Source organism: Vombatus ursinus, unplaced genomic scaffold (assembly GCF_900497805.2).
Source record: "Vombatus ursinus unplaced genomic scaffold, bare-nosed wombat genome assembly UNPS02014786.1, whole genome shotgun sequence".
In the NCBI taxonomy this organism is placed as follows: Eukaryota; Metazoa; Chordata; class Mammalia; order Diprotodontia; family Vombatidae; genus Vombatus; species Vombatus ursinus.
The window spans coordinates 42,497,369-42,510,838 of NW_020954564.1; the positions used below are offsets into that span (position 1 = coordinate 42,497,369).

At 42.8% G+C, this 13,470-nt stretch overlaps 1 protein-coding gene across 2 annotated transcripts in view; it reads right to left on the bottom strand.

Moving 5' to 3' along the window:
• Nucleotides 1–3,552: 3,552 nt before the first annotated feature.
• Nucleotides 3,553–13,470, bottom strand: part of LOC114047131 (erythrocyte band 7 integral membrane protein) — a 43,557-nt gene continuing 33,639 nt past the window's right edge. For both annotated transcript variants that reach the window (XM_027867885.1, XM_027867886.1), the window contains 3 exons: nucleotides 11,972–12,175; nucleotides 9,682–9,816; nucleotides 3,553–6,016 (listed from right to left, as the gene is read on the bottom strand). In XM_027867885.1, coding sequence (XP_027723686.1) covers nucleotides 5,822–6,016; nucleotides 9,682–9,816; nucleotides 11,972–12,175 — 534 coding nt within the window. In that variant the 3' untranslated portion in view covers nucleotides 3,553–5,821. The remainder of the gene's footprint in view (nucleotides 6,017–9,681; nucleotides 9,817–11,971; nucleotides 12,176–13,470) is intronic.

Genomic DNA, 13,470 nt, shown 5'->3' on the forward strand with positions numbered 1-13,470 from the left:
GGTTATTTTCCCTCTTTTAGCTAATTGCGGCCTTCATAATAATAAGAGCTAGCATTTTGTATAGCACTCTAAAGTTTGCAAAATGCTTTACAGATAATCTCATTTTATCTTCACAACAACCCTGGGAAGTAGGTGTTATTATTTCTATTTTATTTATGAAGAGCCACAGCAAAGGGAGGATATATGACTTTCTTAGGGTTACACAGTGTCCAAGGCCAAATTTGAACTCAGGTCTTCCAGACTCAAGGCCTAGTGCTCTATTCCACTGTGCCACTTAGCCGTCTTAATTCTAATATCTCTGTCCTAAGGTCTTTTCAAGGTCTAAACTCTTTGCTCCAACATTTTATATCTGGAGATCCAGCTCAGACATTCTATATACACCAGGGGGAACGACGTGAATGAAGACAGAGACCAGTAAGATGTATTTAGGGGATCACAAAGGGATAAACAGCACCTTACTACGCTCCAAAGATACAGAAAAGTAAGTGACATTCGCTGTCTATTGGAGCATACATTTTTTCTGTCTTATTCCCCTTTCCCACAATTTACCCGTGCCATCTCATCCTATGGTGATTGAGTCCGCGTCCTGAGGGTCGAGTGAAGGAAGTGGGCACGTGGAACCTACAGAACAGAAGACTCAGGAGACATGATTGCCGCCCAAGTACTTACAGGGGTTTTGTGGAGAAGGGATTAGATTTGTTCTGTTGGGCCTCAGAGAGCGTTAGGAACCAGGAGCGATAGGTGGAAGTAAAAGAGGCCAATCTGGCTGATTACGGGGGAAAACTTCCTAACAATTAATTACAGGAATGGGTGGCTTTGAGAGGTAGTGGATACCTTTCCTTTGGGAGTTTTCTTTTTCTTTCTTTCTTTCTTTTTTTTCTTTTTTTGGCTAGCCAATGGGGTTAAGTGACTTGCCCAGGGTCACACAGCTAGTGTCAAGTGTTTGGTCTAAGGTCGGATTTGAACTCAGGTCCTCCTGACTCCAGGGCCAATGCTCTATCCACTGGACCACCAAGCTGCCCCTTCTTTGGGAGTTTTCAAGCCAAAGCTGGACAACCAGATTCTATTCTTTTAGAGGTTGGACTAGACAGACACAGAGGCTCCCCTCAGCTCTCAGATTTTGTGAAATTCTCCATACAGGACCCCCCTAAAGATTCTGTTCTCTGGCTTGACAATTTTATTAAATGGGCAGCATTTGGGCTGCAGGTTTGTTTTCCTGTTGTCTCCCTACATGACCAGTCCATCTTCTTTTCCCAACATATTCAAGTCATTGGGGAACACCTTTGTGACACTCTTCCTTTACAAGACATTGTTGGTAACTGCTCATACCCATCGTGTGTCTTTGCAGTTCCTTTTGTGCCACTCACAAATTTTTAATCTTCTGAGATCATGATGTTCCATGATTTATAGCCATAATAATAAACATTTATATAGCACTATGTGTCTGGGCTAAGCACTTTATATTGCTCCTCACAACAACCCTGAGAGGTGGGTACTATTATAATCCCCATTTTACATAAGAGGAAAAGGAGGCAGAGATTAAAAGTGACTTGCAGAGTCACACAGCTAGTGTCTGAGGCTGGATTTGAACTCAGGTCTTCCTGATTTTAGGTCTGATGCTCCATCCACTGTGCCATCAAACTGCCCCTAAATAACATCACTAGGAGGTTCTTCTCACCAAAGGTTTTGGCTTTTGTGTTGAATTTAAGCTTGTACCTCTGCCTTGGATTGATGCTGCAAGACAATGAGCTGGGCCCAGAATTGGAGAAAGATGTAATGTGGGAAATGGCACAGGGGTTTAATGATCCCAAGTACTGCACATAGTAGGTGACATATTTGAATGAATATCTGGAGACTTCAAACACAAGCTCAATCTCATCTACATGCATTTAAGGGGGTTAAAAAGTGTCTGAAGGATTTCAAAAGGCTTGGAGAGCAATAGTTCCCAGGTAAAACAATGCTTTATCAAGGAGAGTCAAGGTGTGTAGTTAGAAATGGAACTGCGGTAATCTTGACTTTTGGCATTGTAGAGATCTGTCTTCAAAAGGCTTCTGGCTTTCCTGATGGTAACTCAACCACTCTCCTTTTTAAAGTTTGTCTATCTGATTGGCTGGAAAACAAATGTCTGTCTCTGGGGCCCTAGTTTCTGGCTGGTGGAAGAAAACCTGAGGCTTAAATTCTCAACTGGTAGAGATGTAGTTTCCTTGGTCACTAGATCAAAGCGAGGGGATGAGGTAGTAAGCCTTTAGAAAACAGAGCAACAACAAAATAAAAACCCTAAAACGAAAGGAGGGCAAACTATGGCCTGTGGGTCAAATTCTACCAGCTGAGGAGTGAAGTATGGTTTTTACATTTTAAAATACAATTTATTTAAAAATTAACATATACAACTTATTAGATTTTATTTAAAAATGTAAAAACCATACTGACCTCATAAAATGGTTTCTATTTTAAAATGTACAAACTATTCTTGGCTCATTAAATAAAAGAGATGATGGCAAATCAGCTGGGGGAAACGAATGATTATATCTAGGCTTGGGAATTGATGCCACAGAGGGGGAAGAAACCTCCACTCCAGGATGTTAAAGGTAGGTCCTGAGCCTCAGACGAAGCGTGAAATAGACCATGCCTCTTCTGTCAGCGGGAAGAATATCAGGCACTACTCCTCTCAGGGAAATACAAGAGGGGGGGAAAGATGAGGAGCCAGCAAACATCTAGGAAGTTCAATTCAAAGACTGCAGATGCTTATTTTTGCTTCTAGTTGCTGGGAGCTTATTCCCTGGGTCCAGAAAGAGGAATGAGATTAGTTAGGAAAGCAGATCATATTGTATATCATCTTGGTGTAGTTGAAAGGATTCTAAGTAACTGGGGAGGGTAGAAAAGGAAATTCTGCCTCAGCCAAAGTAAGCTGAAAAGGTTTTCACATCTCCTACAGCATGTAACATTTTGGGGCTTCAGTTTCCTCATCTATAAAATTAAGGGGTTGGATGAGATGATCCCCAAGGTCCCTTCCAGCTCTAACATTCTCTCCTGAGGCCCAAGTTCTGATCTTCTTTATTCTAAGGTCCCTTCCATATGTAATAGGCTCAGAGCTCTTAGGGATTATGCCAGATGAGGTTAAACCAAGTTTCTTCCTCCTTTGGTCATTAGCATTCATAAACATTTGGAAAACTAGAACACTCAGGATTTTGGGGTGGTGTACCCCTTGTCCTTTCTTTAACGATTGAGTCTCCCCTAGATGAGAAGTACTGAATTACTCATGGGCCCATTCCCACTCTGACTGCCATGGGAGCTTTGACCTGTTCCATTTTCAAAATGAGCCACTTCTTCCAACTGGGGCAACCTTGGCCACACTCCCAGTTAACCTTGAAGGGTTTACCTTATTAAGGCCAGACTTAAAATGGAAGGACACCTCATTGCCTTAGTGTACTGCAGCTCACGACTCCCAAGCTCAACAAATCCACCAGCCTCAACCTTCAAGGTAGCAGGGATTACAGAATATGTTATGTGCATCATGGATGGCCACAGACAAAAAGACAACAGGACCAGGAAGAGAGGCACACAATAATTTATTAAGGCCCCCTTGGGAGAATCCTTCATCTTCAGCTTCCAGTCCAATCCCTAACAAGCTATTCCACCCAAAGCAATTGTTCTGTAATACCTCTAAAACAGACAAGGGAAGACAGTCTGGTATCTAGATTTAAAGCAACCAGGGAAAATAGTAAACTTCGCAAATGTGAGACAGAGAAATGAACACACAGCCAGGATATAATTTATTTGGTCGACAGATCAGTTTAAGAGGTGAGAGGATGGGGTAGGGTAGGAAAGCCTTTTTAGAATTGGGTAACAAAAAAATAAAAACTTTAAATTAAAAAAAATATATCTATGAATTTTGTGTTCTATATTTAAAGAAGAAAAAAGCCCAGAGACCCACAAATGAAAAAAAAAAAACTTTAACTATAAGGAGGGAAAAAAAATGATGGTATATCGGCCAGGGGAATAAATGACTATGTCTAAACTTGAGAATTGGAGCACAGGGGATTTTGTGTAAAGAAGCCTCCACCCTAGGATGTTTCCAGGTTAGCCCTAAGCCTCAGAGCAAGTGTGAAAAAAACCACTTCCTATTCTATCAGTGGGAAGAATACTAGGTATTAACTCATTTTCTCAGTGTGAAATACATGATGGGGAAAAAAAGTGAGAACCAGCAAACAGATGAAATGGAATTGAAGTTTTCAGATGCATATTTTAAACTTCTATTTTCCAGAGGTTACTCCCTAGGCCCTCCCCCATTAGTCCTTAAATCTAACAGTGGGTAAAATGAACATATAGAGAGGCTGCTCCCACCCACAGAACCCTCAGCATATCCTTATAATGGGTAAGGGAAATTGTTCCATAAGTACTCTCAAACCAAGGACACCTCACTGTGGTATATACATAACACAAACTACGACATCTATAAAGAACATGGTCTCCCTGTAACTTTTTTTTTTTTAAGACAACCACATTGTGTTCTAAAGGTACAGAAAGAGATATACAAAAGTTGGCTTATAGAAGTTAGAGAAAGGTTCATTTAAAAAAAATCAGAATACAAAAATATTTTAAACCTGATGCTTGAAGATAGGCAAGTCTGAGATAATAAAGCACTTCTGGGAAGGGGTTTCAGCTGCTTTGTAAGAAGGTCAACACATTGCTCATTCACTAAAGAGGCTCTGGTCAATTTTAAAAAACAAACTTCTTTTTGCAAAAGACAGAAACGATGGCAGATTCATAAAAGGTCTTAGAGGTTTAGAAAGGTTAGCTTAATCTTTCTGAATGGCAGAAATGGGGCTCTGATGTTATCATCTCCATGACTACCAGTCTGCAGCCGTGGCAACGAGAGCCTAGTGACGTCTTTCAAGGCAGCAGAATATAGCCATCTCTAGTATCAAGGGCAGGGACTGAAGCTCTAGTATTTCCCCATGGTGAAGAGGCCTCTCTCAACAAAGGGGACTGAGTTCAAAATATGGTTTGAGTTCAACAGGGGAGGTCAGGGAAAGGGACCACTGAGAAATTGTCCTTTAAATAGAGGGCTCCTATAAGATAACTAGCGTAGGGTTTGGAATAGAACCCTCTATTATAGCAGGATGCAACAGCTGTTGAGCAGAAAGGACCCCAGCCTGGGTGTCTGGAGACCTAGGATCTGAGTGGCTTTGCTACTTCCTCACTGTGTGGCCTTAGGCAAATTTTTTCTCCTCTCTAGGCCTCGATTTTTTCCCGTGTAAAATGAAGGGGTTGGACTAGATTGTAGATTTGGAACCAGGAGGAGTCTTAAAGATCATTTGGTCCAACATACTCATCTTAGAATCTCTAAAGGTCCCTTCCAGCTCTACCATTTCATGTTCTAATACTCTGCGTTTTCATTATGTGCTGATATCACTTTCTAGACTGAGCTGGTAAATGTGGGAAAGGGGAGAGAGGAAGGATGATTGGAAGGTCAGTCAGTACTTGCCCTTTCCCTGGGCTGCCAAAATGAGCAATGGAAGGACCTAACCAAAAGAGGTGTCTGCGCTACAAAAAGAAAAGGGTAAATTATCATAAATATTCCAGCTGTCTGATCTTTTCCAAAAGTCACCAAAGCTAATGACTCATTGGCTTGTTCTTATAATCACTAGATAGTCTAAGCACATCAAACTCAGCATATCAAGACAGAAAGGAGAAGAAAGGGAAGGAGGAAGGATGAAAGCTCCTCACCCCATTCACTCTTTGCAGACTAAAGGCTACTTTGGTTCCCCAGCTCAGCCTTTCTTCTGGGCAGCTCAGTTCTGCCCAGTCCCAGGCAAGCCTAGTGCTTTATCCCTGTAAGGCCCTGAAGCATGTCTATGGGCAGCGGAAAGACAATGGTTGAGTTTTTCTCCGCAGCAATGGTTGTCAGGGTCTGCAGGTAGCGCAACTGAAGAGCCGCCGGGGACTCAGTGATGACCATTGAGGCTTCTTTTAAGGCCCGAGAAGCATTCATCTCCCCTTCTGCAGCAATGACCTGGAGCACAAGAAAGGCAGTGGTCACTTAAGAACAGGAATGAAGCACCTAGTCAGTTCATCCTTATCTGAGCAGTGGCCCACACGCTGGCAGCCGGCTTGCTTAGGATCTCTTCGTGTTCTCACTGTACGGTGTCTGTTTACTGTCAAATGATGAGGCTGCAGGTTTGGAGCTGCAAGGAAATTTTAGAAATCACCTGGTCCAACTTTCTTATTCCACAGAAGAGGAAACTGGGGCCTTGGCAAGAAAGGTAGCATGATTCACATAAGGTCACACAATTAGCATCAGGGTCATGATTTGAATCCACGTCTTCTGAATCTACTACATCACAAATAACAACTCTCAGTTCTCTATCGCTGAGATTTGACAAGTTCATAATTCACAACCACCTTGTGAGGTTCAGTAAAGTACAAATACTAATTGTTCCATTTTACAGATGAGGACTTTGAAATTCAGAGGGAGGAAATGACTGCTGGCCAAGGTCACAGAGCTAGTGTCAGGGAGAACTGGTATGGAAACTCAGGCCTCCCTCCTCCAAGGTCAGAGCTCTTCCTATTACATTTGACCATCTCTCTTTGCAAAAGAAAGAATTTAAGCCGCAGGTTTCCCACCCCTGAGGGATTCATTTTCCCCATCTATCAGGACCTTAAAGCTGAAAAGGCTTACATAGACCCCACTACCCAGCATCAATTCACCACAGCACTAGGAGCAGAGGATGGGGAGTCCACACATACTAAAGCATTACTGAATAGAATCACTCTATTAATAGGTCACTCACTATTAAAGCTTCAGGGTTCTGAGAGTAGCTTATTTCTTGGGATAATATTTTTGGTTGAAACCAATTCAACCTGCATGTTGGGGAGGACAAACAGGCCTTCTTGTTATCAGTTGTGGGTAAATGCCCAGGCCACACATTTGAGTGAGACTCTGGCGAGCTGATGCTTATCTAGAAAAAGGTGACCAGAATGATGCAAGGACTGGGAACCATGAAAAAACAGGGGATGATTAGCCTGGAGAAAACACTGTGGCAGATGACAGTCGAAGACCTGGGTTCAGGTCCTGCTCTGCCACATACTGGCTCCATGACCCTGGGCAAGTCTTTAGCCTCCACCTGAGTCCCAGGCAACTCTACCATGGGAAGTTGCAATGCAGATGCCAGTCTACATTGGTATAGGCAGTTTCATACTGGGGGAATCTTCTACTGATGAAATCACTGGTCTAGTGCCAAAAAGTAAATAAATAAATTCAATAAACACTTATTAAACAATTACTAAGTGAAAAGCACTATGCTGGAAGCTTGAGGGTAAAAGACAAAAATGAAATTGCCTTGGAGCAGTTTAGATTTTTGTTGTGTGCTATGGATCAGAAATAAGTAAGAAGTAATTTGAGAAGGATTCAGGGAAGAAATGGCTTATGGGAAGAGACATGAAAGATTAAGAATGATGAATGGGGAGTACTCCCCACTCTAGGATCTGTTCAGCCATTAAAGGGATTTTCCTAAAGAGCAGGTCTGATCATGTCACCATCCTCTACTTAAACTCCAGTGTCTCCCTATTGCCTCTAGGATCAAATACAAACTATGCTCTCTGTTGGGCATCCAAATCCTTCCATAACCCAGCCCCCTCCTTCCTTTCCAGTCTTCAGAGACCTTACTCCCTGACCTGTGCTCTTGGATCCAGTAACTCCTGGCTGTTCTGTGTACAAGATTCTCCATCTCTTATCTCCAGCCATTTTCTCTGGCTCTCCCCCTAAGGCTGGAACAGCTTCCCTCCTCTGACTCAGTGCACTGATGGCTTCCTTTTAAGTCCCAACTAAAATCTCACCTTCTACAGGAAGCCATCCCCAAATACTTTTAATTCTAGTGCCTTCTTACTATTGATTACTTCCAGTTTATCCTGTATGTGGCTTGCCTTGTATTTATTTGTTTGCATGTTGTTTCCCCCATTAGACTGTAAGCTCCTTGAGGGCAGGAACTGTCTTTTACCTCTTTTTGTATCCCAGCACTTAGTACAGTGCCTAGCACACAGTAAATGCTTAATAAATATTGATTAATTGAAGGAGAGGAAGAGGGAGTACCTTCCAGGCATGAGGCTTATGTGAAGAAACAGACATGGGACCTGTCTTTACACCTCTGTAGAACCATTCATCATGCGCCAGAGGGGTTAGAACACCTCAGCGGGTAGAACTAGAACCAATGCTAAGAATTCTAACTCAGGGAGGCAGATTTTGGCTCAAAATGAGGAAGGGTTTTGCTAAAAACAAGAGACCCTTAGAAGAAGCTGCTTTAATGTTACAGTTAGGTCTTCTTCAACATAGACTACAGGTGGTGCTGGTTCAAGCAGATGATGCCTTGTCAGGGACGTTATATATAGAGAACCTTATGCTACAGGTCAGGTTGGACTATCCATTCCAGTGAGGATTCTTATGCTCTCAAGAGTCTGATTTTTAAACCCTTTGTAGAAGAAACATCCCCACAGGTAGGAAAACTTTGGCTTTGTTACTACTACCATGAGTATTCCTAGTTAATGCACTGCATCTTTCTAAGCCTCCTCAGTTTCCCCATTTACCAAATAAAAGGCTTGAACCAGACACTCTCCAAGGACCTTTCCAGCCCTAAGTTCTATGAGAACCAAACTTCTGACTATCAGGCATCTGGTTAGGTTAATGCCTAGGGGTTCCCACAACTAAGAATCCTTTCATTGCTCTTATAAGCACTATGGATTCTAAGTGAATCAGACTCAATATGTCATAGAAAAAAAAACAAAAAACAATGGAATGAAAGGGAGGGGGGGAGAAAGGAACAAGAAATATTCCGAGAAAACCACCACAAATCTGATTTCCCAAGCCAGCAATTAAGCAAATAGCTGTCATCTGAATAGGAGTGGGATGATTTTCTGTGTCCTCTCTAATACTCAACCAGGGTGTGTGCTTGGCTTCACAATGACCAAATCCAGAGGCGGTTCATTGCTCACTGTTAAGTCAGACACAGTTGCTTGGATCTGGAGTCATGAGACAAACTCAGCCACTTAGAGGCCAGGGGATTCTGAGCAAGTCACTTTCTTTTTCTCAACTTTGGCTTCATCAGCTGTTAAATGGTGAAAATAATTCTTGAACTCAGAATCTCACCAGATTATTTATTGTGAGGAAAGTGCTAAAGAAACAGCATTCGTTATCATTAGCATAGAAATAAATGCTTTTTACTTTGAAGAAAGCAGGTTATAGCCATCTCCAGTACCAGGGGTAAGGTCTGAAAACTTTATTTTCTCCCCAGGGTCAGTTTTCTCATCTGTAAAATGGGAACAATAATTCCTATGCTACTTTCCTAGCAAGGACGTTATAAGGAAAGTGCTTTAGACATTAAAGAGCTACAGGACACAAGTTTATCTAGGCTTTGGTTTCTCCATCTCTAAAATGGGAACCCTAACCCCTGTGTGATCTACTTTACCATGGGGTCATGAGGTAAGTACTTTGTAAGACTTACAGTGCTGCAGAGGGAGTTGGCATAAAGGGCAGCAAGAAAAGCAATGACTGATGAGGTGGGCAAAGGCATGAAACAGAGAGAGGAGAGAGAAGATCTCAGGGAAGATGTGATGGAAAGCAGCAGAGACCTCTGCCTGAGCAAAGCTGCTCTCTTATCCTGAGAGTCAGGGTGGTTTGTTGGTTACCTTAGCTCGGGCCTCCCGGGAAGCCTCAGCCTCTGCAGCCATGGCTCTCTGCAGCTGCACAGGCAACTTCACATCTTTAATCTCCACACGCTCCACCTTTATCCCCCAGTCATCAGTGGCATCATCCAGAGTGGCCTGTTGGGGACAAAAGGAATGAAGGTGAATTTGCCCAAAGTCCTGGCATACAAAATAAGGGGTGGGGCAAAGGTCCGTGAGATGGATGTCAAGTCCCATAGGTGTGACAGTCTGGGACTCTTGCCCTTGCTATGGGAAAGGAGGGCGATTGGAGGCTGAGAAGGGGAAAAGGAGATTGCAGAGCTTTTAGTCTGTTCGTTGTGCATATGGAACAAGGGAGGGATGATTAAGTTGAGAGTCAGGAGACCCGGTTTCTAACCCCATCTTCAGCATTAATTACCTTTGTAACCTATTAGCAGTCATTTCCCCTCTATGGACCTTAGTTTCCTCAATTGTAAAACAAGAGGCAACATAGTATAGTGGCCCAAGTGCTGGACGTGGAATTAAGAAGACAGATTCCGTTCCCATTCCTGACACTTCTATGTGACCATGGGCTGTGGATAAACAAGCATTAATTAGGCATTTACTATGTGCCAGGACTTAATTATTAAACACTTACTATGCGCTAAGCCCTAGAGATAGAAAGGCAAAAACAGTCCCTGTTCTCAAGGAGAATATATTCTAATGAAGAGACAAAATGAAAACAACTGTATTAAAATAAGATATATACAGTGAAAATGGGAGGTAATCTGAGAGGGAAGGTACCAGCAATGGGGGAAGGGAGGGAATATTGGTAAAAAAATTTTATAGAGGGTGGAATTAAGCAAATTTGTAAAAGAAGTGAGGAGGGAGAACATTCCAAGAATGGTGGACAGCCAGTGAAAACACACAGAAATGGGAGATGGGGAGCAGTGTACAAGGAATAGCAAGGATAGTCTAATGGAAGGAAATAAAGTATACAAAGACTGCAAAGGGAGGAAGGGTCCAGGTTGTGAAGAGCTTTAAAAGGCAAACAGACGAGCTGAATATTTGATCCTGGATCTAACAGGAAGCTGTAATGGCAGGTGGGGATGGGGGCAAAGTGTGATGCAGTCAGAGTCATGCTTTAGGAAAACCATTTTGTGATGTCAAGAAATCTAGAGGAAAGCCTCTAGCATTTTGGATGGACTAACCCTAACTCTGTGGAGGATTTATGGGAAACTACAGGCAAGAGTCACACAGGACAAAAAGACAAAAATTGAGCTGCAATCTATCACAGGCATAGGGCTAGGTATGGAGTAAGCTCTTAATAAATGCTTATTGATTTGACTGATTGCTTGGAGGGAATCTCCACATTGGAAAGAACATAGATCCAAAGTACTGATGCTATACAGAAAGGGCTTTGCATCTGAGTCTTGACAAGAGATCTGAGTGGCTGCTGCCTGAGGACCAGCCAACCTCAATTCACAGAAATTCATGACCAAAGGGGAATATCCCTACAAGTGGGAAATTCTTTTTGGTTACTACTATGAACTGGTTGATCAAGATCTACATCATTGAGTCAAAGGGTCAGAGGTGGAAGATCATTTAGGCCAACCCTTTGATTTAATGAATAAGGAAATAGAAGCCCTGAGAGGCACTCTTAAGCTCCTGAGATTACACAGGTAGCAAGTACCAATAGCTAAGAATTAACCTAGGTCAGGGCCCTCTAGGTCCTCAAGTGCAGCCCTTTGACTGAATCCAAACTTCACAGAACACCCCTGACTAGGTCTTCTGGCTCCAAGTCCAGTGCTCCTTCCGCTACCACCATGTGGCTTCTCTGGACTTCAGTTACCCAACTGTTAAATTAAGGGGTTATGTAACACCTAAAGGTCCTTTCAGCTTTAAATCCTAGGAGCTAATAAAAGTCATTAGTACAAGAAACACTCTCTCAAAATCCTCTCCTTGCAGTTTGGCAGCTACATGGGAGAACATTTCAGGGTAAGGACTCTGGGGCTTTCCAACCGTCCTGTCCCCTCCACCCTACCTTTCTTTCTTTCTTTTTTTTTTTTAATATGAGGCAACTAGACTTAAGTGACTTGCCCTGGGTCACATAGCTAGTAAGTGTCAAGTGTCTGAGGCTGGATTTGAACTCAGGTCCTCCAGACTCCAGGGCAGGTACTCTATCCACTTTTCCACCTAGCTGCCCTTCTACCCTCTTTTCCAAAGCCTGTTTTAATTCCCACTCTGGGAAAGGAAAGTGACAGACCAGGTTCTGATTAATGATTAGACCAGAAAGGGCAACTGCTGTACCAACCTGCATGTTATGGGCAATCTCCTCTCGGTCAGAGAGGATCTGAGAGAGATTTTTGGTGCCTAGGACATTCCTCAAGGTGGTCTGTGCCAGGAGGCGAGTGGCTGAGTCGGCATTGGTGATGTTAGCCACCGCCAGCGTAGCATTCTGGACACGGTAATAGACCACTCCATCCACACTGACAGTCACAGAGTCCTTGGTGAGAATCTACAGGAAGAAAAAAGAGAACTTTATGTCCATTAACCTAACAGAAAAATCTTAAGTGTATGCTGCAGGAAATAACGAATGACACTTTTTTTTAAAACCAAAAAGTGATTTTCCAGTACAATCCCTTTATTCCTTCAAGGCCTAAGCTCGGGTGTGACCTCTTCCATGAATTCTTTGTTGTTTACTTAGCACACAGCCTAGTCATAACAAGTGCTATACAAATGTTAGCTATAATTATTATTATTCCCCCAGTCAGAAATCAGTCGACTAGCTTTTATTACTTGGTGAAGATATGGCCTCCTTCGTGCCAGGCAGTGTGCTATGTGCTAGAGATACAAGGAAAGGCAAAAATTAGTGTCTGTTTTCAAGGAGCTCACAGGCTAATGGGAAGAGACAACCTACAAATAATTACGTACACACAAGATCTATACAGGATAGACTGGCAATAATTCCTTGTCTCAGGCAGCAGAGAGAAAGCACTAAGATTAAGGAAGACTGACTGAGGAAGTCTTGAAGGTGAGACTTTAGCTGAGACTTGAAAGAAACCAGGAGGATCAATTTAGAGAGAAAGCCTCCAGACTTGGATGAGGAAAAGTATGCAGTCCAGTGTCACTAGATCAGAGTATATGGAGAGGAGTGAGGTGTGAGGATACTGGAAAGGGAGGAAGGGGCCCAATAGATAATTAAGGGCTTTGAAAGCCAAAGAGAGGATTTTATATTTGACCCTAGAGGTAACAGGGAGCCATTAAAGTTTACAGAATAGCGGGGTGAAATGGTCAGACCTGTGTTTTAGGAAGAACATTATGACAGCTGGGTGAGAGGTAGATTGGAGTGGGGGAGAGACTTGGGGCAGAAAGAGCAACCAGAAGGCTATTTCAGTAGTCCAGATGTGAGGTGATGAGAAGGGGGCATCATTTTTAGCCAAGGAGAACTGTTGCCCTTTGTCCCTCAAAATTTCCTAGGGCAATTTGGATCTCTTTTTCACCCCTATCACACTCCTTGTATTATATCTGTGTTCATCTCATATCTCCCCTCCCCCCTGCTCTCTGTCCTCCCCCTCCCTGTCTTCCATTCCTGTAAGCTCCTTGAGGGCAGGAACTTGAATAATTTTTCAACTTTGGCTCCTTAGTGCCTATTTAGCAAGAGCTAATAATGCTAGTTGAACTAAGGTGACAGAAATTATTCGGTCCTTTACATTTTCTGAGGTCATGTGGCAAGACAGTCAGCCTAGGAATCAGAGGACATGAGTTCAAATCCTGACTCTGACACTTACTAGTCCCAGTTATACCAGACAA